Source organism: Dermacentor variabilis, chromosome 2 (genome assembly GCF_050947875.1).
Source record: "Dermacentor variabilis isolate Ectoservices chromosome 2, ASM5094787v1, whole genome shotgun sequence".
Lineage (NCBI taxonomy): Eukaryota > Metazoa > Arthropoda > Arachnida > Ixodida > Ixodidae > Dermacentor > Dermacentor variabilis.
In genome coordinates this window covers 44,259,237-44,283,495 of record NC_134569.1, presented here as the reverse complement: position 1 = coordinate 44,283,495, position 24,259 = coordinate 44,259,237, and the positions used below count along the sequence as shown (strand labels likewise).

The 24,259-nt window shown below is 43.2% G+C and overlaps 1 protein-coding gene across 3 annotated transcripts in view; it reads right to left on the bottom strand.

Annotated features, from left to right (window-relative positions):
• The window catches only part of Hacl (2-hydroxyacyl-CoA lyase), a 56,286-nt gene that overhangs the window by 20,846 nt on the left and 11,181 nt on the right, over positions 1-24,259 (bottom strand). The window contains exons 1-12 of one of the 3 annotated variants that reach the window (XM_075680291.1): positions 21,710-21,949; positions 15,954-16,058; positions 14,381-14,421; positions 13,304-13,384; positions 10,549-10,621; positions 8,841-8,918; positions 7,785-7,992; positions 7,234-7,369; positions 6,820-6,925; positions 2,578-2,661; positions 2,063-2,071; positions 730-831 (exon numbers count right to left, since the gene is read on the bottom strand). In XM_075680291.1, coding sequence (XP_075536406.1) covers positions 730-831; positions 2,063-2,071; positions 2,578-2,661; positions 6,820-6,925; positions 7,234-7,369; positions 7,785-7,992; positions 8,841-8,918; positions 10,549-10,621; positions 13,304-13,384; positions 14,381-14,421; positions 15,954-16,058; positions 21,710-21,766 — 1,080 coding nt within the window. In that variant the 5' untranslated portion in view covers positions 21,767-21,949. Of the gene's footprint in view, positions 1-729; positions 832-2,062; positions 2,072-2,577; positions 2,662-6,819; positions 6,926-7,233; positions 7,370-7,784; positions 7,993-8,840; positions 8,919-10,548; positions 10,622-13,303; positions 13,385-14,380; positions 14,422-15,953; positions 16,059-21,709; positions 21,950-24,259 lie in introns of those variants that run through there. The other 2 variants (XM_075680292.1, XM_075680293.1) reach the window with 2 other exon arrangements.

Genomic DNA, 24,259 nt, shown 5'->3' with positions numbered 1-24,259 from the left:
GCGCGAGGGAAAGCCAACTTCTGGGTGCACTTTTCCGCCGCTTGACGTCCGATATATCGGAAGTCGCTGCTATTTTTGTTCGATGTAAGCCTAATATTTGCTATATATACTCACTGTAACTATACCGTGTTCAGAAATTGTTCAATATATAGAATAATTCCATGTAAACGGGTTCGATATAGTCGGGTTCCACTGTATAACATTAAGCTGTTTCGTTAAGAGGTCAGGCTTTTAGAAAACCAAGGAGTTCTATGCCATTTAAGCAGCAAAAAGGAAAGGACACATGACATCAAACAACAGACCCAATACACTGATAGTTGCTGGAGAACAAACAGGAAAAAAAGAAAAGCCTGTCATAAAAAGAGAGAGAGAGAGAGAAAGCAAAGGTGTGCAGACAGATGAGTTCATTTGTTGATTGGATATAGTACAGCACAGTTGAGAGTATGACAGAATACTGTCTGGCCAGGTAAAGCCATTGTTAGGAAAGAAGCAAGTCACTGACAATAGTCAAAACAAAATGACGTTTCGAGATCTGTGCAGACCTCGAAACGTCATGTTTTGACTGTGGTTTGACATGTTTTGACCACTTTTGAACAAGAGACTAAGCTCTCGTTTGAACAAAAGACTAAGGTAACGACAAGCAGACAAGACTAATTATGGTGTTTTATAATCCAGAGACAAGTGTTTTCATTTAAAGCCCACAAATAAGTCACTACTTTTTTATCTTACCTCAACAGCTTTCGCATTGGCAGCAACTTTGCCACGCAGTGCCTGCCACCAGGCTGTATCAGCAGGGTACTGCCAGGGGTCCTTGGCATGCTCGGCATTCAACTGGGCAAGCAAGTACTTTTTTAAACTCAATGCTTTCACTGCTTATTGGCATGAGGATGGCTCTGGGGCCACATCCCCATGACAGCTAAGTGGAGACATCAGTGTCACATTGAATTAGGGTAGCCAAGCAGTGCTGCTAGATCGGGCTGCTAATATCAGTCAGAATATCAGTCATCATCGTTGACAATTAATTAGTGCCATTGAGCACCGTGAATGTTAGCTCCTCATGAAATGCCTGAACATTTTTATGCTCTAGAGCTTAAGCCTATGTATGGCCACCTGATCTTAAATGAAGTTTCATGAAGTGATAATGGACGGCATTGAAACAACCTCTGTTGGTCCTGTGTACTCTTTCACGTGGTTTTCATGCTTTAGATTCTCAAGCTCGTCGAAAATTTTTGTTCATTAATAAAGCAACCTTAATTTTACTTTGATGAAATGTAAGTATATATAGTTAAAAGTAGCATCAATAAGAAATGACACTTTACTAGAGGCCACTGTTCTGCAGCTTAAGTAACTTTCACTATACCTGCAGGTGGCGTCACGAGTGCCTTGTTTAGAAAGGCAGAAAGAAGTCATGCAATGCAGACCAGTGACTTGGAACTGGAAAGGTTAGTGCAGTGCAGAAGAAGCAGATGAGATGAAGACAGACAGTGTGCAAGTGAAACCTCAATCCTCACACAGTTTTTGCAGGCTTGTATCATATGGTTGCTAGCTTGCCAGTTTTCATGCTACATTCTATAGAGTAAGCTCGAGTATTAAAGCTAAGAGTAATGAAAAGTTAACAGTTTTTGCAGGCTTGTATTATATGGTTACTAGCTTACCAGTTTTCATGCCACATTCTATACAGTAAGCTTGAGTATTAAAGCTAAGAGTAATGAAAAGTTAAGATAAACTAAAAGAAAATCTCCAAACACACCAGGAAGTCTACCATGCTCTTTGGCACAGAAAGATAATTATCCAGATGAGTTGAGTGTCACAATGAAAGAAAAGTGATAACAACCGACTGGGATGGGAAGAAATGGATGATATGAATGCTCATGTCAGTCATCTCATTTCGTCCCTATCCCATCTGTTCGTGCTTTTATTGCTATGGAACTTCACCTAGATGCAAGCATGCTGATTGCCCAAGATGCATGTTAAGATAGGAAGGTACAGACCAAAGCTCGGAACCAACCACACCAGTCAAATGCAGCAGGGCAGCTGGCCTCTTCGGTCAGCAGACACTTACCCTGGATATCTAAGAAAGAGCAACAGACAAAACCCATGAAGTCTTACCCTTCACTGAGTTAGTTCGATTGATAGTTTAGATAAAAGCATTTGAAAAGCACCCAAGCGAGGTCTAGCAAGAACTAAAACCAACCACGTGCAAGGTATCAACAAAGAGCAGCAACTCACATGACAGGCACAATCATGGCTGAATCTGACATGTTACATATGATGTATATATTGGATCATTTCATAGGTAAAAATGACATGATAATGGAGAAACGAAGATGAAAACAAGGACATACTAATCCTACTCTCATGCCCAAACCAAAGGCAAGGGCACAAATGTGTTAGAGTACTGCACGCTTTCACTCATGGCTATCCAGCTAATAGAACAAGACAAAACAGTTATTAGTGCAGGGTTGAAAGTCAGGTATAAGGGTGCAAAGCTGCACATTACTAGCCGTGAATGCAGCTGTTGACTCCTGTGCACCACACACTTACTGTAAAGGCAGCGAAATATAGATTAAAAGAAACCTGTTCTGCCATTGCTCCCACATCGCCTGACAACGCAACAGCTGCGGGAATGCTGCTGTGCAGCTCCTCCTGAAGAAGTTCAACCTGCAAGATAACAACAGGACGCCAGTCAGAAAACTCCACCTGGAAAGGAGCAGTTCATCCATTAACTTCAAAAATAAATATTATGTGCTGGTTTTTAATTCTTCTTGTACAACAGAATATGATTATAGATTTAACAAATTTCTCAGAACCTTCCTGAAAGTGTGGTACGCAGGCAGCTATGTTTCCAGTGCAAGTGTTCAGGCAGCCTGCTATTAAAAAAAGATTACACACATGACTAACATTGACAAGTGCCACCACCTAGCGTCAAAAACTGCATCCAGAAGCAAGCTGAAATTTAAGATATATTATAAAGGAGGTTTATTACACGATGGACCGATGACGGGTAGAGCACTTCGCCAAGCATAGTCTCTAAGCTCGAGCATCTGCAGCATGCGATGCTGTTGGCAATCCTGCTGCCTACGTCCATGTGTTCTTCTTCATTACAATAGCCCCACTGGAAAAAGGAGCCATGCCGGCGACTTAGTCTGAAGATGAGGCCACAGAATCAGGATAAGACTTCAGCCGCTGGAGGTGGATGACTGCGCGGTTACGACGGCACACGTCAGACAGCGGTGTGAGTGGCTCTATGAGGTAGTTGACGGGAGAAGTTTGCTGCAGAACGCGGGATGGTCCATGATATTTAGGAAGAAGCTTTGAAGCGAGTCCTGGTGTGTGGGTCGGTATGGACAACCAAACAAGGGTTTCCGGTAGAAAAGTTGGAGTCAAGTTGCGAGCATCATGTTTTGATTTATGGTGATTCTGATCGTCCGAAGTGAAACGGTGGGCCAACAGATGACATCCTTCAGCTTGTCTTGTGGTGCCCAAGATTGGCAGGCATACTGATGGGTCTGGGTGTTAGGGCAGAAAGGTATCGACTGTATGAGAAGGATGATGGCCATAAGGAAGACAGAAGGGGAAGAAACCGGTAGTGGCTTGTGTTGTGCTATTGTAGGCGTAGATGGCGAACGGAAGAACTAGGTCCCAATTGGAGTGATCGGATGCAATGTGTACATAAAGAGCATGTCACCAAGGGTGCGATTAAAGCGTTCTGTGGCACCACCGGTTTGCAGGTGATAGGCGGTGCATGTGCGATGAACAATAGCACATTCAGCAAGCGATGTTTCAACGACTTCAGACAGGAAGGCACAGCCTCGGTCGCTGAGGAATTCACAAGGGCCTCCATGACAAAGCACAAGACGGAGCAGTATAAAAGTGGTGATTTTCTGCGCTGTAGCAGCTGGGAGGGCAGCAGTCTCTGCATAGCACGTTAAGCAGTAGGCGGCAACTATAATCCACCGGTTGTTTGACGTAGACAGAGGAATTGGACCATATAAATCGACACCGACACAATCAAAAGGTTGAGATGGGCATGGCAGGGGTTGGAGTTCACCAGCAGGGAGGTGCGGCGGAGATTTCCATTGCTGACATTAGCAGCAAGAGAGGACAAAGTTCCGAACGAAGGTTTACATCCCCCACCAGTAGTAGAGGTGCCGAAGTCGCTCATACGTCTTGAAAACGCCAGCGCGGCCACACAGGGGGTCCGAGTGGAAGTAGGAACATATCTCTGACCTCGAGGCTCCCGGAATACGAGCAACCATGTACGTCCCTCTGGCGCATAGTTGCGTGGGTGAAGGAGCTGATCACGGATCGCAAAATGAGGAACTTGGCGCTGAAGTGTTCAAGAGGCTGGAACTGTAGAGGAATCCGAGAGAAGGTCGAAAAGGGATGCAATCCAGAAATCATTGTGTTCTTTGGCAGCAGTAGTGTCAAAGTCAAGGGACAAGAATGTGCGCTCACAGGGGGACTCACAAATGGCTTCTAGCGAGAGTGGTGAGTGGGAAAGAGCCTCAGCGTCGCAATGCTTTTGCCTGGAAAGATACACCACACGTATGTCGTACTCCTAGATTCGCAGGGCCCAGCGAGCGAGGCGGACAGATCGGTCTTTTAAATTCGAAAGCCAACACAGCACATAGTGGTCAGTCACTACGTCAAAAGCGCAGCCATATACATAAGGGTGAAACTTGCCATGCATCCAGACGATGGCCAAGCACTCTTTTTCCGTGACGCTGTAATTGCCCTCTGCCATGGACAGCGGGTGGCTCGCATAAGCCACGACGTATTCTGCCTGACCAGGATGATGCTGTGCGAGAACAGCAACTATGCCTACACCATTCGCGTCGGTGTGGACTTCAGTAGGAGCTTGAGGGTCAAAGTGGCGAAGAATAGGTGGCATCGTGAGAAGACGGCGCAAGGTGGTGAAGGCATGGTCGCAGGCAGGGGTCTACGATGAGAGGTCTTTGGCGCAACAAAGTGCCGAAAATAAGAGCATAAGCTGATGAAACTGTGAAGTTGCTTCACTACAGTGGGCTTGGGAAACGCAGAGACGGCCTGCAAATTCTCGGGATCTGGGAGAATGCCATCCTTGCACCCAATGTGGCCGAGGATCGTCAACTTGCTAAGCAGCAAAGCGACATTTTTTCAGATTAAGCTGCAGACCGGCGTTGGTTAAGGAACTCAGCATGTGCTGAAGGTGGCGCAGGTGTGTTGCGAATGTGGCCATTGTAATGAAGAAGAACGCATGGACGTAGGCAGCAGGATTGCCAACAACATCTGCAGCATGCAATGCTGTTGGCAATCCTGCTGCCTACGTCCATGCATTCTTCTTCATTACAATATTTATACTGTTCGCACATCGCAATATTGTTCAGCGCAACCAAGAGTGGTGCCAGTCAGAACAAAACTATTTGTGTAGAGGTGGAATCAGTCTCAACAGCCAGCTTGTTTATGCATCGTCGCCTCTCTTGTAAACTACGACATCGCTCCGCTGGACTTGCGTGTCCCCTTGGACATGGTGCATGTACCCCGAGTGAAGCCTTACTTTGCCACGAGTTCACCTCCCTTACAGTTAGTGCAGAGATGGTGCCTTTACAGGCGGGGGTTATGTTCCAGCGCAACCAAGAGTGGCGCCAGTCAGAAGAAGACGATTTGATGTGTAGAGGTGGAATTGGTCTCAACAGCCATCTTGTTTATGCATCGTTGTCTCTCTTGTAAATATTGTAACTACATCTTTATATGTGACTTCTGCAACGTAACAATATGCTTCTACGTGACTGTACTTGTCACTGGCTATTTTGGTAAAAATTTCGGTGACGACTATACCTGCCAAAGGTAGGGAAAGGACATCAAATAGCAGTGCATAAAGCATGCTGCCACCAATGTAAATTCGCAAAAACACACTGTCTGGCCAGTTGGTTCGTGAACAGTAACTCTTAGCACATAACAGCAGGGCAAGGAGAGAGACACAGACGCTGAGTTTAGAGTGATATGAGGAGGAACGCTGGTGTCATTTTTAAAAAGCAACTTTTCTGGTAATCTGTGGATTCCAATCTGGCATGTTAATATGTAAAAAGTGGCTTTCCCGTTGAACAGAGTCTCAGTGAATAATTTTATGCAGGGCACATGTGCCTAGCCAATATGGCCTCTTGAAAGCAACTGTAACATTTCCTTTCATACTGCTCAACGGGAGAGAGAGAGAGAGAGTTTAATGATATGAAATGCAGAGAGGTCGGCCTGAAGTACAATTCTCTAGGGGGAAGGGGAAGAGGGAAAGAAAGTGCGAAAAAAGAAAGCACATGATCAATGACGATGATCAACGACTATGATGAGGTTAGATGTAAAGCACATAGTAAGCAATTTGGACTACTTAAAGCCTATAGTTCAGGTCCATGCTTTTTTAAAAGCCAGTAAGGCCTGGGTGGCCTTAAACCTCGATTTAACATTTGGCCGAAGGCCTAAAATAATGCCCCCCGACAGCGGCCGGCTGCCGAGGCGTGTAAGGACATTGTTCAACATTTTACGCTCTTCCTCGTACTGACGGCAGTCACACAGCACATGACCTATAGCCTCATTCACATTCTAACATGTTCGAGGGGATACATACAAGGAAACTGAATCATCATTTAAAGATTGTCGTGTTGAACAACGATGACAACACAGTGGGTGATAAGAAAACCTTTTCGTTATTGACAAGACATTGCACACAGTTATGGACCTCATCCCTCAATGAATGCAAGTACTGCATCACTAAACTTGAATGAAATAAAAAGAAGCTATCCCTCTACAGTGGCTAGATATATAGAAATGAACTAGTGCCCTTGCCTGGATTATTTTGACACCTGGGCTGAAACGTGGAGGCCGTCCAAAATGCAACATCCAGTTGAGTCGTGCTCCCAGCAACAAAATGACATCAGCTTCTTGCAGCGCCCTGTATAAGCACACAATGTGTTTCTCAACACATTCACCAGACTTACAGCCCTGCATGCTACCTCAATATTTCTGCCATTCCAGAGAAGCCATCAATGCAACATCTCCAATTCTCAACAAAGCTCAATACTGTGTGGTCCTACGGAAGCACACTCTGCACACATTAGCCAGAGCATGGCTTGGAGCTGATAAGCTTGAACTTGCAGAGGATGTCCACATGTTACTGCATGTAGCTGCAGGAGCAGCGCCTTTGTATGAGGTGTGTTTCGATAGCACAACCGTAAATTAGTGGCATGGAGAGCAGCTCACTTGGATCTTGCTGGAGATATGCACTGTGGGTGGTCGTCTGGCAAAACACCCTTTCCCATTGGCGTAGGCAGGTATGGCAGGCCCGTGCATTCCACAAGTTCGCGCACATTCTTCTCAGCACGAGCATATGCAGCCCCTATGGAAGCAGCCAAATGAGCATTCAGCCTTGTTTATGTCTGACACACCAAACCTCAGCACTCATATTTCGATCCTCTACTGGTACAGTGGCCTTTGAGCAAGAAGGAAACAACACCACTGCAGCATGTACTAAGTCATACATGTATCGCTAAATATGTATTACTCTGCTACTGTGTGACCCTACATGAGACACTTCTCACGTAATCAATTAGAACTTGGCAACAAAGCTTGAACTATGCCATCCAATCTCTCTGTGGTAAAAAATGCAGCACAAAATGTTAAAAGGTCGTTTTTAAATTAACGATGCAGTGTATAAAGTACAATAAAAGGGTTACTACAACCCCAAGCTGAAAGTTGTCATTACTATGCAATCAAAAGAGTGCTGTAGAAAGTGGTGTGGTGTTGTGAATGACCTTTTCCAATAATAATGAGTGGTTTCTTGGCATTTCTAAGCAGTGACAATGCCTGTGCCACATTTGGTGTATCAGCGAGAGTCCGTGGAGGGTCGGGACACTTTGTGACCTCCAGCACACTTTCCTCAGGAACCTCTGCCATGATCATATTTCCTGGAAGGTCCACGTAAGTGGCACCTGGACGACCATAAAGGCTTGCTCGAACAGCCTGCAGTTCACAAAAAAAATATATATATATATAAGAATGCTTTTATTAATGTGAGCAAAATTGCCATTCAGCGAAGGTAGCATTCTACTTGCTGCTTATGGCTGAATGTTGTGTTCAGACACATTATGGTTCCTGCAGGTCATTTGTGTGAAGATTACTGTATAGACTCATGTAAGAGCCGCACCCATGTAAGGGCTGCAACCCCAACCTGGCAGCCCAAAATATGGAGAAAAATAAATTCCAATGGAGAAGCAATCACGTTCAGTGCTACCACGCGCACACATCAGCGAATTATCATGCACTGTGTACTTCCGTGTTCTGCAACTCTATGGCAAGAGCAGTGTGTTGACTTCCGATGCGATGGTACATCCAGGGATCCGGCATGTGCACAAGTTGCCAACTACGTCGGCACCATTTTGACCAAATGTTTCAGTCTCTTCTAAGGGCCGCACCTCGTTGAAATCGTGGGAAAAAAAAATGCAGCCCTTACACATATCTACACGGTATTAAGATGCAGAAGTCTGAGCAGAAAGGAGAGCAAATGTTCAGCTAAAGCTGTCTGTCTGATTGAACCCTTGTACAGAACATAAAACTTACTGTGAACAAACCTTGCTCTCATGAGTTTATATTAGACAACATCACATCGAAAACAAGACAGTGTATTTAAAGATTGTAGTGCAATCTTTCAGTTTGCATATTGGTTCACAAGTCATTTTGTGGTCAATCTGCATCAAAAAATGAAAATTCTCACTGTTTAAGTAACACAAACGCATTTCAGCAAAATACGAAACTCAGCAAAGAAATCAAGTGCAGTACATTTAGGTATATGAGAAGAAACAGACACATACCTTTTCAATGTGCAAGGGAATCAGCTGTACAGAGCTGGGACGGCAGGTATACTTTGTGTAACTGCGACAGGCATCCACCTACCAGAAGAAATAAAAAAAAATTGGGACAGAAATGAAAGCACAGTATGACCAACTTATCCAAATTTAACTGGGGAATTTCACAGTTGGGCTACGAATTAAAATGCGATTAATTTTCAATAAGTGGTTATTATCTGTAACATTTACTACTAACACCTTGGCCTACAAGCATTTTTGTAATATGCTACAGCAGAATGCCACAACCAGTGTGAAGGTATTAAGCCAGCAACATTATGCACAGCAATAGCATTACACAATCAGAGAGCAAGCCAGAGAATAGAACTTCAACCTGATGCACATTTTTGGATGCAACTACAGAAATAATTTCCAAGAAGAAAGCTTGTTTGACTGTACATGACAAAACTCAGTGCCAGCAACAAGGTACAGCCAACACAAAGTGGCTAAATATTAACCACCAGAGCTCACAGCTATGGTTCCGCTCCATTTACACAACTGCAATGTAAAAGTGTCGAGTTGGTGTGGAGTTTAAGTTCCTAAAATGGCTAAATATGCAGCCGATGCATTGTAGTATGGTAGAGTAAGAGTTGAACCAGCAGCAAAAGCAGCTACAGAAACCAGTACAGATGCCTCTAAAACCATAGTACTACAGAGTCCTCAGACACAGTGCCTGTGGAGCTGTTGTAAAAAGCCTGCTTTTCTCTCTTGGGCTCTTAAGCTCCTTACAGCTTATGTTGCCTACTGGCATGCCCTCTCTCTCCACAAGGCATGCCAAAGTGCGACATTGTCAGAAGTGTACCACTTAGATTACCTGAAGCAATGTGGGCATTTAGAACTTCTGGAATATTACCGTGCGAACTCGTATAAGGGCCGCACTTTTTTTTTTCCGTAATTTTGACGAGTTCTAGCCTTTACATGGGACTCTTGGTCAAAATGCTGTCAGCACAGCCTTTACTTGTGCACACCTCCGATTCCTGGATCTGCTATTGCATCAGAGATCAACGCGCAGCTCTCACCACCTAGCAGTGGCATGTGGAAGTACGCAGCATGCGAAAATTCACTTATGCGTGCGTGCATCATCGGCGCACCACATGTGATTGCTTATCCATTGGAAATTTCTTTTTTCCAAATTTTGAGCTGCCAAGTTGGGGGTGTGGCATGTAGAAAGGTGCGGCCCTTACACGAGTCTATACGGTATGTCAGCTCCTTGCATATGGTGTGTACCCAGAGACACGAGAGGGGGCGGCCATGGCCAGCATCCTGGCCCCCGAGCAGGGGTGCTGGCTTGCCTCATAACAGTTTCTATCCCCAAAGAGCGCACAAATGAGTGTGAAAGACAAGTAATAGTAACTAAGAATGATGTTGTATGCCTTAATGAACTTAGGAAATTGAGTAGTTAAGCAAACATTGCTGTCCTCCATGCTTATGCAAGCAAACTAGAGTGGCTATTCAGATTTGGTGGCTTCGTAGCTAGCTGGTATGGGATGAACATGAGATGGCCGACAAGATGCCCAGGGGAGAAGGAGCACTGTATAAATGTTTGGCGTTCCCTGGTGGGTGCTGCAGCACATGCTTTCAGCTCCTGGCTGTTTAGGATTCCCATCTATTAGTCAGTTCTGACATCGAAAAGGCCAGATGAAAAAGAAAATAAAGAATTCACTGTATCACTAACCTGTGAGAACTCTTGGAAGGCTCCGAGTCCTTCGAAATTCTGTTCGCAGGACCCCCCAACCAGCAGCAAAGGCCTGGCACAAGCCCAAGAGTGCAGAAACTTGTAAAAGTTGGTACTCAATAATGTGAAACTGGCATGCAGTAACTATGTGTAGTACTAAAAATGTGTTGTGTATGTAGGCAATCAAGTCTAAATGATGATAACAAACCTACATACAGTGAACTAAAGGTACAGAAACCCCCAGGGCATAAATAACAAACAAACTTTAAAGTATAAAAAAGATATACAGTCGAATCGATTTAATGAACCGCGAAAAGTGGTCGTTATATCAGTAATTCGTTATGCCGTTAAACCTCGATATAACGAACTTCAATATGACGAAATTCTCGATATAATGAAGTATCTTACTTTTTGTAATCTCTTGTCCATAGAACACCATGTATTTAGAACCTCAATATAACAAAGTGTGTTTGTATGAGATTTCAATATAACGAAATTTCACTGTCTATAAATGGAAACTTCCGCGGACGCAGATGGTCAAATTGTTGAATTACAGGCGGCTGCTTGCAAACGCACCTCTCAAATCGCGTGCCGCGCGACACGAGAGACCGCCGAAGTGGAGCCGCATGGTGCTCCGTACAAAGTCCAAGTGCGATAACGTCTTATCACGCCCCGCGCACTCTTTGCTTTAAGTGTGAGTGAAAGAGTGCGAGGGTGTGACAGGAAAGACGGTAGTTTCGCGAGTGCCGCCTTCCCGCGCGAGCAAAGGGAAGAGGGGGAGGGGAAGGAGCGCACGATGGGGGTGGCATGGGGGGTAAGTTGGCGCGCGCCTCGGCCGTGGCTGCGCATGGCTGAGCGCATACGCAGCCGCGCACCAAAGGTAATCTGCTGCTTGTACAGAGTGCCAAAGCGGTGTGGCATCATGTAAGCTCGCTTCCCGCGCGTTTAGTATTAAAGGTTTCGGTGACCCGTTGAAGCGAGAGGCAGACATACGAAGCATTCGCTTCCCGCAGTAAGCACCTTGCACGATAGCGTCGTCCCATTGCGGCCGACGCTATCAGCCGCGGGGGCGGAGTGCACGCGAAAGCGTGGCTGGCTTCGCTTAATTCGTACCGCCGACGTGAAGATATTGTCGACGTGGCATGAAACCGTATCATCCGTCGCCGACTCCCAAATCCAACAAAATGAACTGTTTTCTCATTCAAGTTTGCTTTTTTTCGATTGTCCGATCATTCGGAAAATTCTGTGGCCCGTTCCCTTGCAAGAAAAATCGATCGGCCACTGTACTTATTTGCATAAAAGGTCTACTTTCAATAAAATGAAGATTCAATATCATGAAACAAACTGACGCTTTTACTGACTTCGTCATATCGAGGTTTAACTCTATATGGACTCTCACTTAAAGACGCTCAAAACATAAACGCATTGAAGCTGGCACCAGCAATTAGAATTCGGCAGCACTTTGGTCCTAAAACCTGATTTTCAGAGTCCATGTTGTTGCCGATGTGTTCCCACATCTATCTGAAAATTTCCGTTAGAAACATCCATCTAAAGAACAAAAGCTGGCATTGCATGGCTCTTTCAAAACAACGCCCGGTTCCGATCACATGTAATTTCGAAGCTGCGAGCGCAGCCGCCATTTTTTATACGAGAGCTTGTGATATATTTTAGCACCAGCGGTACATGACTGCATTCTGCACAAGTGAGTGAAGCGTTCTAGTTGAAACTTCGGAAACTATAGTGCAGCATGCCGCCACTGTGTGAAGGTCCCGGACATCATGGTCTCTGCATTACGGCTGCGCCTCAGCCACACAAGAGCCATAAAATTACGTTATGTCGCTACGAGTGAAAAAAAATATATGCAACGTACGAAAGTTAGAATGCCATCGCCAATCCTTTGCAACATTACATGGCAGCAGTGTGTGGTGCAGCATTTTCACTGACTCAGGCTGTGTGAGTAACGACAGGAACGCTTGAGCGGCCATTGTTCCCATTGTAAAAGGACACTGATGGCTGTTCCAAATCGTTGAAATAGGCGTAATGCACATGGTGCTGCATGGACAATTGCATGAAAACGAGAATGCCGCCATCCATGTGCTGTAGGCATCCTCCCACGGATGTGTGCCTTGAAAGCAAGTGACGTTTGTGATTTCCAAAATCTGCACACGGTGGTCGCTCGCTCATCTGAAAGGCCGTATCATCATCGCAGTCAGACTGGAGCGGGGCGTGCGCTGTCGTGCACCCAGTTTTGGTTGCGCTTCCATGCTTTGATACTTCACGTGCCTCTCTTTTTACTGTAACTGGGTTCAAAGCACTCATTACAACAGTACAGCGATTAAAAAAAACAAACATTTGTTTTATTTGGAAGCAGTTTCAACAGGCAGGGTTGGAAAATCGTAAATGCACTGAAATGTCGTCGTTATAACCAATAGAGTGTTATAACTGGGATCGTTATAAGTGGATTCGACTGTACACAAAAGGGTAGTAATTAAAATTTATCAATACAACAGCTAAAAGCCAAGTTCACTGCAAAAACAGAAATAAAGGATTGGGGAAGTGCATTACTGCACCATTACTGCACCCAAAAGTGCAACCAGTTACACTGAAAGTTTAGGAGCCAAGGCCAGGATTTCTGTAGCCTCTGTCTTGGTTTACTTGATAATGCCATAAAAATTTTTTTCCATTACTGAATGAGATTCAACTTAAGAGCTCTCATCATCTCGCACCCCATAAAGCTATAAACAGGTGCACTCACCATCCGTTGATTTGAGCATTTGCTAGACCACCGAGGGCATGAACAAGCCCTGGACCTGAGACAACGAGGCATACTCCAGGTCTGCAATGGCAAGTATACCTCTAGTGTTACCTCTACTGTGAATGCCAAGGCACCAGAATATTTGACTACAACAAATTGGTTCAATGGAATCACAGCAAGGTATAAACTAAGGACATATTTCAACTTGGAGAATAGCATAGAAACAGGACAATGAAAAACAACATTGACCCACAGAGAGCTCTCCTGCTTAGCTGGAAGCTAGTGCTTGCTATCACAGCTTTTATTTATTTCCCTTTCTTAACTGTCTCTGTCCAGATTTTGGCATAAATAGGTAATCCTAAATAAATTTTGGAGCTGTTGTTTTATTTCATGCATACTGTATTCTTGAGCGACAATCACTCACTCATATTTCTGCCACAAAGAACAAAGCCTTTGTGTGTTATAGTGCAGTCGTGTTAGTCATGTGGTTCTTTTAGCTTTGTTCCTGTGCTCCTTTCAAGATAAATTAAATAATTTCTCTTTCAATCAACACTGCCAAATTAAAAAAGAGAGTTCAAATGATGTATGCATGACAACTGCAAGGCTGCAGGGTTACCTTGAGTTCAACTATGCCACAAAATATGAGCGGTGCAGACTAAAACTGAATCTCTTTTCCTGCTCATATCAATGCATGCACATTAAATGTTTTGTAATCAAAATTTTATGACATTTGAACAAACATATTTAAACTATGTGCACCTACTTGTAGCATCCTTCCCTTGAAAAATGTTGTCGTCTATCAGATTACAAGAAATCTGGCTTTGTTCACAAAGAAGAGTAACACAGCTATTACATTTCAACAAGTATGCAAGTGCCTGAGATGAGCCTACAAGTCACAATCTTTCTGTTCTTATCACAACTAAAAGTCCACTTTTGGTTATTTTTCATGACAAAATGGTAAACTGTCAAAAAATGAAATAACCAGAAAAAGTCCCTCCTGTCTCTGTTTATTCCATGCTGATATTCTTGACTGATTATGCTGAACTAGCACAGTGAGCGCTTCGAAAAACAGCTTACCTTCGGGTAAGATATCCCATGGCACCAGCGGCATAGCATGCCTGCAGATGTTGCAGTAAATGCAAGAAAAAGAATGTTCATAAAACAATGGCACTCTGGCAAAACACTTTTATGCACATCAATTAACATTAGCCATTAACATTGCCATCAACCAAACCAGAGAACCAATGTAACACTTAGACAATGTAAACAAAAGGCTTATTCATCTAATGTACAACAATATGCCTTTCGCTGGCAAATGTGCACTTTCAGCGAACTCCAGTTCATCAAGACAAAGATACCAGAACAGACAAGCATATCAGCATACTAAGCCTGCTAATATGCTAATGAAGCATGCCAAATGCTGCAGGTCTGCAGTTGGCAAACACTTACATTTTCTGTGCACTTTTCTTGTGCAGAGCAAGGAAATCCCACTAGCATGACATTGCAAAATTTATAATAGCTATGTACAAGCTTGATTATTATTTAAAGTAAGTGAAAGTATATGCATGGAATATGTGGTGCAACATGATGATTTACTTGAACGTAGCTCCAGAAAGTGCCAGTTAAAGACAAGAGACAAGCAAGGCAATCTGAAACATGGGTGTATCCTATCAACGTATGTGTGAGCAAAAGCAGCAATTATGGCATGTGCTCAAAGCAGCTTCCTTAGGCATAATTTGTATTGTGCCTGCCACCGTATTTTTTTAAGGTGGCACCCAGAACCTGAGTAGATGTGGCGTGGATGTCGTGCCAAGTGCTCTCTCACAAGCATTGTGTTTTTTTTTTTTGTGTGTGTGTGTTGTCAACATTATTCTTAATACAGAGTTGAATTTTGAAATGTCAGTATGCTGTTCCGATATTGAGCATTAACATGCCACATTTGAATGGGACTATCTCGGAGTATTTTGAGACATTAGCTACATTACTGGTGCAAAGATCATGGTAATGATTTCCCAATTAAATGATTATTTATCTGTCCATGATGGACTTATTGGGTCTAGTGCACTGAAGTTACAGCTGGGTTTTGGTTGGAAGATGTTAAAGGAGGTAACAGTATTAATTTTCACAATAGTCTAAGGTCTCTCTAAATGTGCACAAAACTCTCAGCAAGCATACTGCACTAATTTCAATTCCGCAAACAATGGAACCAGCAATTTACTGCTAAGCATCAGAACACCATACTCATTAGACAACATTAGCATTCAATAAGTTAGTACATTAAGTTCTAAGCTACCCCTTAAGCCAGAAAGAATATACAAACTTTATGAGTACATATGCGCATATTACATTGTACTACATGTGAATTAGTAGTGGCATGCTGAATAATGGAAATGTATTTTCATGCAAACTGTCCTCTCCTGAAATTCTTCCATTCTGCCCCAGAGTGACCATACAGTTTAATTTTTTTATGAAGCAAATTTGGTCCCACGCCGTCTCTTGCTGCACTGTGACTCTGTCTAAACTCCCACCCACTCAACGCCAGTAAGGCCAGTGATAAGAAACAATGGTGCAGTTTTCCTTCCCTTCCTTGCACAAGTCCTCGGCCTCCAAGATAGCAACTCAGAAAGTTGGAACAAGATAGGACACTGACCGCTTGCTCATTGTGCATGCCGACAAACTTGATGCCTGCCTGCTGAGCCGCCAGGGCCACTTCGAACACAGGCACGCCCACCACGCCAAAGATGTGCTCCACACCCTGGTAGGCCGCATTGCAAAAAAAATAATAAATGATAATAATAATAATAAATAAAGAAAGAAAAAACAGCACAATGTGTATCATTTCACAGGAAAATCTCTCGGTCTCAACTTAAAACTTGCTGCCTACAGTTCGGAATGTAAAGCTTGCATCAAAAAGTACACAGGCTGTTACATGGGCTAGCAGAGCTCCTACCAGCCTGCGTAGCTGGGCTTCTGTGCAACTTCTGGTGCTTGAAATCTCTAGGTGCTAAAAATGAAAGTCCTCTTAATCCTTCAGAGCACTGAATATGCATAAGGGCCATCAGCGTTGTAGGTTTGGTCGCATGAAGTACACCTTTAATATATCTGTCAAAGGGTGTAAAAACAAGGCACACTGTAAAGGCAATGGCATAACGGGTGGTAGCCAAAATGAGGTGCAAAGCCATTCCACACCCATAGCAACTGGTTTACACCATGAACATTGTTTCCTGATCAAGGAGCAACAAAAGTGGCTTACTGTGATGGCCAAGTAACCAGCATACTGTTGTTGATAAAAAAAAAATCTAAAACACTGAGTGCATTCTCCTCAGGTCAGGCTTCCTTTTCTCCTGCAGTGCAGATTAACAGTTCTTGATGTATCAAGTACAGCAAGGAAGACATGGTACATGCTTAAACCATGTCTTCAGTGCCCAACCCATGGATAAAGATCATGGTCCCCAAACCTCAAGTCGTGTGCTAATGAATCTGCACATTAATTCTTCCAAAATCATCCTTCATGTCAAGTAACAAGCTCTGAAATGTTGCACTGGAACAGTAAAAATAAGATTTTGTGGCTACTAAAGTTCCTGGCATACACCCATCCAGACCTCCACACTCTGCAATCATCATCTTCCATAAAAATGAGCTTATATATCTGAATGTCGAAACAGTAATATAGCAATCACTGAGTAACAAATAAATGTCCTGGCATATTTTTTTTTATGGAAGAAATGCTCGTGTAAAGTCATAAGGAATGAGGAAGAATCGTAGGCACTCGCTTAGTTTTGCAATGCTGTTAAAGCTTGAAAAAAAGTAGTAGTCATTCCAGTAGTAGTAGTAGTAGTCATTGACTGTGATCTTCCGAAAATCCCTCCAATCTGAAACAATTCCACAAACCTGGAAAATAGCTAATGCAGTTCCAGTATTTAAGTCCGGTGCCAAACAAGGTCTCTCCAATAATAGCGCAATTTCCTTAATATGTACTTGTTGCAAGGTTATTCAAGCACATTATTCATAAACATATTGTCTTGTACTTGACTAACAATAATCTTCTTTTTAATAATCAGCATGCTTTCAGGGCTAGGTACTCTACTTTCACACAGTTAATTGAATTCATGTACGGCATTGCATCGTGCTTAAATCGGCGCAGTCAGATAGACGCCATTTTAGTCGACTACTCAAAAGCACTCGATTTGGTTTGTGATAATAAGCTCATCACTAAACTTGGCGCCTTTTCAAGAAAATACACGGGGTCTGACTACTAGGCTGGATCAAGGACTACTTAGACTACTTCCATTTAAGATCACAGTTTGTCACATTCAATCACTCTCAATCAATGTCTGTCTATATAACATCTGGCGTCCTGCAGGGATCAGTTCTAGGGCCACTTTTATTTCTCATTTACATTATTGACATCATCCACATAACTCATGACACATGAGGTAAAATCCCCTTATATGCCGATGACTACATTCTGCATTCAAATATAAATAATCCGTGCGACCAGCTTATTCTAAATAATGTGATTTCTTCATTCTGTGATTGGAGCAACACATGGCAGATGAGGATAAATTTTAGCAAAACTGTATCAACGACATTCACTAAAAAGAAAAATCCCTTTCGTTTTTCGTATGGTAACAACACACATCAACTAACGCACGTAAACGAGTTTAAGTACCTAGGTGTAACATTCTGTTCAAACTTGAATTGGTCCAAACATATAGATTCAACTTAATCCAAGGCACTTAGGAAACTCAGGTCCTTAAAACATACATCGAAAGACGCAACCAAAAACTGTAAGCTGACGGCATACAAACCTCTAGTAAGACCTGTGCTTGAATATGCTTCAGCGGCGTGGTCGCCGCACTTCGCTAAAGACAAACTTGAAGGTGTGCCGAAAAAAGCAATAGGATTCATTTATAAGTGTTGTGACCGACACTTCTTTCCCACAGTTCATGCCCGCACCTTATCGCTTGATACACTTCAACACAGACGCACATGCGATTGCATTAGTATTATTCTACACAAGATCGTCAACAGGCATATTTATGTTGATGCCCCCTCTTTTTCCGCCAGTTCTTCAGCATGGGTCACTCGCCTTACTAACCCGCTTAACATTGTGCTGTTTTTAGACTGCTTCAAATTCTTTTTCCTTTCACAGTCGAACTATGGAACGATTTATATGGCACATTGTGTAAGATGTCTGTTGATCACTTTGTACGAGAGTTACCTAATCATGTATTTTCCAAATGATACTGTACTGTTTTCATTCAGTTTAAATTTTTGCACTCAAATTTGTAATCATGTATGTTTTTAATAATATAGTTCCATGTGTAACCTTCTGTACCATTCCTGCAATGTCCCAATGACACGGGATAGCAGTATTTGTAAATAAAAATAAATAAAAAGATACGCAAACTGTGACTGTTGAGACAAGCCAATACATAAGAGTTTGGCACACAGCTCAGCAAAATCTTTTCTACAACAAACAGCACAATTCTTTGCATAGCTAGGACAAAGCAGCCTTGTTTACATACAAACACAGCACCACTGGCTCAAGCTGCTCAATACCAAAGTGAAATAGCAAAGGCATTTATAGTCAGTGCAGGCCAACCTGAAGTAAAGCCCCTTCCCATGGCCTCTTCCTCTCTTCAGAGGCCACACAATGTCACTGACGTTTCATATACAGGAAAGTTCCTTACCTTGTCGAGCTCCTCCAACAACAGTCAATGACATGGTGCCTGCTTTCTCCCTGTTCTAAATAATTCCTGACTATTCAGAAGGAAACCAAAATGCCACCAGCACTCATGGATAGCGGACTGACCTATTTCAAACACCAGCATTTTGTACCTCTGGACACGGAGCCGTGATTTAATGTTTTTTAATTTCTGCAATTTCTCTTGCATGACTGCCATGTAAGAATCGAGGCAAAAAATGTGCAAATTCTCCCTAGAGTCAAGATCGCTAAGTACTTACGTAATTAGATGTCAAAAGCTTAACATTATGCAGTTCTGCTACTAAATACTTCAGTATTAAGTCCGCTGTATGCATGCGTCCCTTGCGTATTATGGCTTTTAAATAAAATCTTAGAGCGCTAAAAACACAATTTGGCATTATAAAGTTGTAGGCCAGTTGGTGAGACATTGTGAATAAAACTGCTACAGAAACAGGACGGAGGGAGATGACAACACAAGGCAGTACTCGCAACAGGGCGGTAGTTGCAAGTACCACCCTGTGTTGGTCGTCTCTCTCCGTCCCATCTCTGTAGCGGTTTTATTCACAATAAGCACACAAAGGACGTAAAAGAAACACACACCACACACGCTCACTCTGATTAATGCACATATGGAAAAACACATGTATAGAAAATGGCCATTTCGCGCATGTCAAGACATGCGCGAGACATCCTTTTGTCAATTGTGTCTCAAGAGTAGTATACAAAATTCCCCTAAGCTGTGGTAATATGTACATTGGCCAAACAGGCAGATGTGTCAACATACGCCTGAGAGAGCACAGAATTTCATTAAACGGCACGCCATCATCTCCTCTCGCCTTACATTGCAAATTGTGTCTTTGTAAGCCCATTTTTTGAAAACACAGTCATTTTGTTCCATAACCCTAACCAAACCACACAAGAAATTTTGGAAGCCTATATCACCAAAAATGCTGCGCTGTGTGTAAGCCAACCATCCTCATTACTACATAAAGAATTTGATTTTACTAACTGATGTTCACACGTACCTTAGATGCATGCTGTTTTTTGTACGTCTTGACATGCATGAAGCGTCCATTTTCCATTAGAAAAATATGTATTTTTCCATATGTGCATTAAACATCAGTTGTGAGTGAGCACGTGTGGTGTTTCTTTTTCTATGTCCTTTGTGTTTTTAGCGCTCCAAGTTTTTGTTATAATGCATTACCAAATAGCCCACCTACCCGTCCTTTTGCTATGTATTATGGCTTTTGCACTATCCAATGGCAAGATGTTTTACTGACTCACCCAAGCTCCAACATCAACATGCTACTTCTTAAAAATTACAGAAACTAACTCCTTCAGTGCATTTGCTTTGCATGTTTGGTTGTGCAATGTCTGTAGTGATGTCTCACATTCACTTCACTGCTAGGCAAGGCCCACAGAAATGACCTTTCGGACATTTTTCATCATGTGTGGCCATAGCTGTACAATAACCATTCCAACCATTTTTCATGTTACAGTATGCTCATGGTGCTTAAAAGGGATACTGTACATTATACCACTGTACCAGTTGTGCCGCAGAAACTAGCAAATATCACAGAATTTCCCAATGTGCTAAAATGTTGCACATTCAAGGTGTCCCCAGATAGGAGGTCTTCTCCAGTGAGCTTCAAAATCAACTTGCATGTCCTGCTGGCTCAATATGTCAGCTGCCACACACAGGTAAGCTATGCTAACATGACATACATACTTTATTCACATGTTAAATTGCCATTTGGTCGCACTTAACATGGTACAAAAACGTGTTGTTTGCAAAATATGGCAGTTGAGTGTTGCCACTAGATCGTTTTTTGTTTGTGTTCTCTCATACACATACTTCACTCAATTAAGGCCTATCATATACGCAATACCAGATTAATGCGATATTGTTGTTTCATCATCCTAGAAGAGCGCGCAAGATAGATTTTAATAACCTATAGGCCGTACGTGATAGAAGTAAATGATTGCTATAAAAAAACTCGTAGTACACACAGCAGCAAAAGCTTTTGGAGCACAGATGTCGCAAAAGATAACTTCCTCGCCGCCTAGATTGCAGGAATGGGGTGATGGTCATACGGAGAATCGCGAGCGGCAACTGGCGCTTTCAGGTCGGACGCATCAATCCCCAGCGGACCCTGTAAGGTTTTGCATTTAGATAAGACAGTGGCGATCTATTTTATGACGGACATAAGCTTGGGAGATAATGAAGGCTGTTCGCTACAAAAAATTCTTGCGCGCCGGATTGCGAAGACAGTGCGAAGTGAAGTGACGAGCGATGGTAGACGACGCAATCTCATAAAAACGAGACTTCATGCGCATGTCGAAGAAACAAGTGTTTTTATTTGTGCATAAGGATAAAACATAATTGCATCTGTGCAGGAAATATGAAAATTAATACCTGTATAGTCAGGTAACAAAAAATAAATAAAATAAAACTAGAGTTGAAAGGGGCGAGTGCACGGTTAAGATAGGCGAAGATTTAATAAGCGTCGTGGAGGGGTCAGTAACCTCGGTCCTACCAGCGCTCAGCTACTGTCAGAATGGAGGCAAGCATGCAACGCCAAGATGAAGGGCTGCACTTTCTTGCTGCGAATTTGGAAGCATAATAAACGAAAAGTGACAAGACGAGTACGTTAGCACGCGACCCAGCATACGAGGAAAATTTCTTTAGGGGTCACCTGCTTCCGGAGGGCTTCGACGACTACTCGAGCACCGTCGATCGTCTTGGCAGCCATGGTGTGATAACTTTTGCGTGTCTTGTACGTTGACAACCGGCACAAAAAATGCGTCTCAACGACTTAGGGTTAACTTTAGGACGACGCGAATTTAACGCGCTAAACCATAAACTACGTTTCAGACTGTTAACCCGGCGACAAGCGGACGACAATCGCCGCCGTTGGCGACGAGCACATCGAAAATGGATTTCACCGCTGTTTCTGCGCACGCGCGAGGAGCAGTAGCTGCGAGAGAGAAATGTGGGGACTTTTGGTGCTCAAGATTTCTCGTCGTTTAGGTACTACGGGGAAGAAAACCGTTTGCTCCGTTTGTCCCTAGCCGAGCTTGCAGCACAGAATCGACAGGATGCGTGGCCGGCAAGGCGGGAAAAGCCGCGACCGAGGCGAGTTTGTTTCTATTTTGTTGCGACGGTAGCATATTAAATTTTATAGTCGCAAGGGGATACATTTGGAAGTGAGGTGTCTTCTCGGATGACTTTAGTGGCAAAGCATTACGTCGTGCCGATGCATTGTTCATTAGTGTCGTTGATCAAGGTCAGCATACCACACACTTCAGGGGAATCGCGGGAACGGAAACAGTTTATGAATTAACTGCCGTGCCGATGCATTAGTTCTTAATGTAACTGAGAATACAGCACACTTGGAGGTTCGTGGGAATGGAAATCTTGTACTCTGTATGTGTAAGTATAAAACTTGCGTCGTCATGCAATCTGAGCCGTAGATCGTTGCGAGAGCTGTATAGCCACACTGGCAAAACACTACGCCCTGCGGATGAATACGGAAGAAATGTATGCAAAAGAAAAGTGGTCGTCATGCAATTTCATAGCAGTAGACCTTTGTGAAAGCTGTGCAGTAACACTGATATTGGCTAGTTAATAATCCCGGCTGTTACAATGTCTAGCTCATATACGGGGCGCTCTATGTGGGCGAAACAAGGGCTCAGATCACTACAACTGCATGCGAAATAGCTCTGAATGCCTGCCAGTACACTTGTTCGGCGTCTCTGTGGTCAGCCAATGACAAACGCATTGCACGAAACAGTAAGACTTTGTTTAATCCGCAATGCTTGTGTGGCGAACAGGAGAGCAAAAGGTGAAAACAATGTTTTCATACAAGGCAAGTTATCCATGTAGTGGAATTGCATTTATCGTTGGTGTAGTGTTGATGCACTTTCTGAAGTCCAACCTTTAATGCAACTTAGTTTTCATTGGTGCAAGTGCTTCTACTGGAAACATCCAAAATATTATTTAACAAATCAGGTTGCTGTCTTGTAGTTTTAGAAATTTTCCTCTGGTCTTAAGTCTTTTCTGAATCTGGAAAAGCTGGCTGATTGCACATTTCATCTCGAGATAGCTCGCACACTTTGTTGAGTGCAGATGAGCACACTTTGTTGAGTGCAGATGAGCACTGCAACTTCAATCATTTTGATGAGGCACCGATCTAATGCCGCTCACTCTTGCCACAGCACTTTTTCAACTTGTACTGTACTTGTTTCTTCCACCTTCCATTTGCAGCACCAGGGCTAAGGCACAACAGCAATAACATTTCTAGCAGAAAATTCTTGCTCCTTGGCATCTGAGCTCCCCATTCATTTGCTACTTTCTTCAAATTTTTCTTTTCATGTGATGCTCTTGTCTTCACACACTGTCAGGCTTCTCCTTCATGCGTTTCTTTAATACTCCTTCTGTCTGCTTCTTGCTCGACATACCGTGCATGCCTTCAGTCATGTCCAATTGATCGATGCAGTCTTGTCCTTTTGTCTCTCTCCTCCAGAACCTGCAATTTTCGACAACCTAGCATTATTTTGCTTCTTTTTGTGATAGTGCCTGGCTATCTGTTGCTGATGCCACACATTCACTTTGCAATGGTTTATTAGACCACATACATAAATTAGTAGCTGTACAAAACCTTGACTCTCTAGCACTTCCGCAAAATTCATGCAGAAGTGGAAACACAGATTACACTTCATTCCTCAGCACAGCTTACTATGTCTGCATCAAAGCTTGATATTACCTACACGTGTGCACTGTCTTTGTGTCTTCCTTTGTAGCTGTAGGTCACTGCATGAGCAGAAAAAGATTTTGTTGCTGAAATGTTCATGTGCTTAAGTAGGCAATGTAGTGTACTTGATTTTCACAATGCTTAACTCAATTGGTGGTATGCCTGCACTATAACATGCACAAACTGAACAGCATATCCAAACAAGAAAATTGCCTGCCTATCACAGTTAGGTTGAGTCATTTGAATGAAAGTTGGGACAGTTTTTGTATGGGATGGCTGATGGCATTCAGGCTCATCATGTCAACATCAAAGTGGGAGCAAAAACGCAGTACATGTATAAAATATGAGCAGTTTTATTGGATTGTGGTGCTTTACATGCACCTCACTTCAAGCACAACGATGTCTTTGCGTGTCACCAGTGTCGAAATGAAGCCACTCCAGCTGGTGAGCAATGTGCTTGCAGATGGCATTGGCTACATTCCTTTGGAAAGG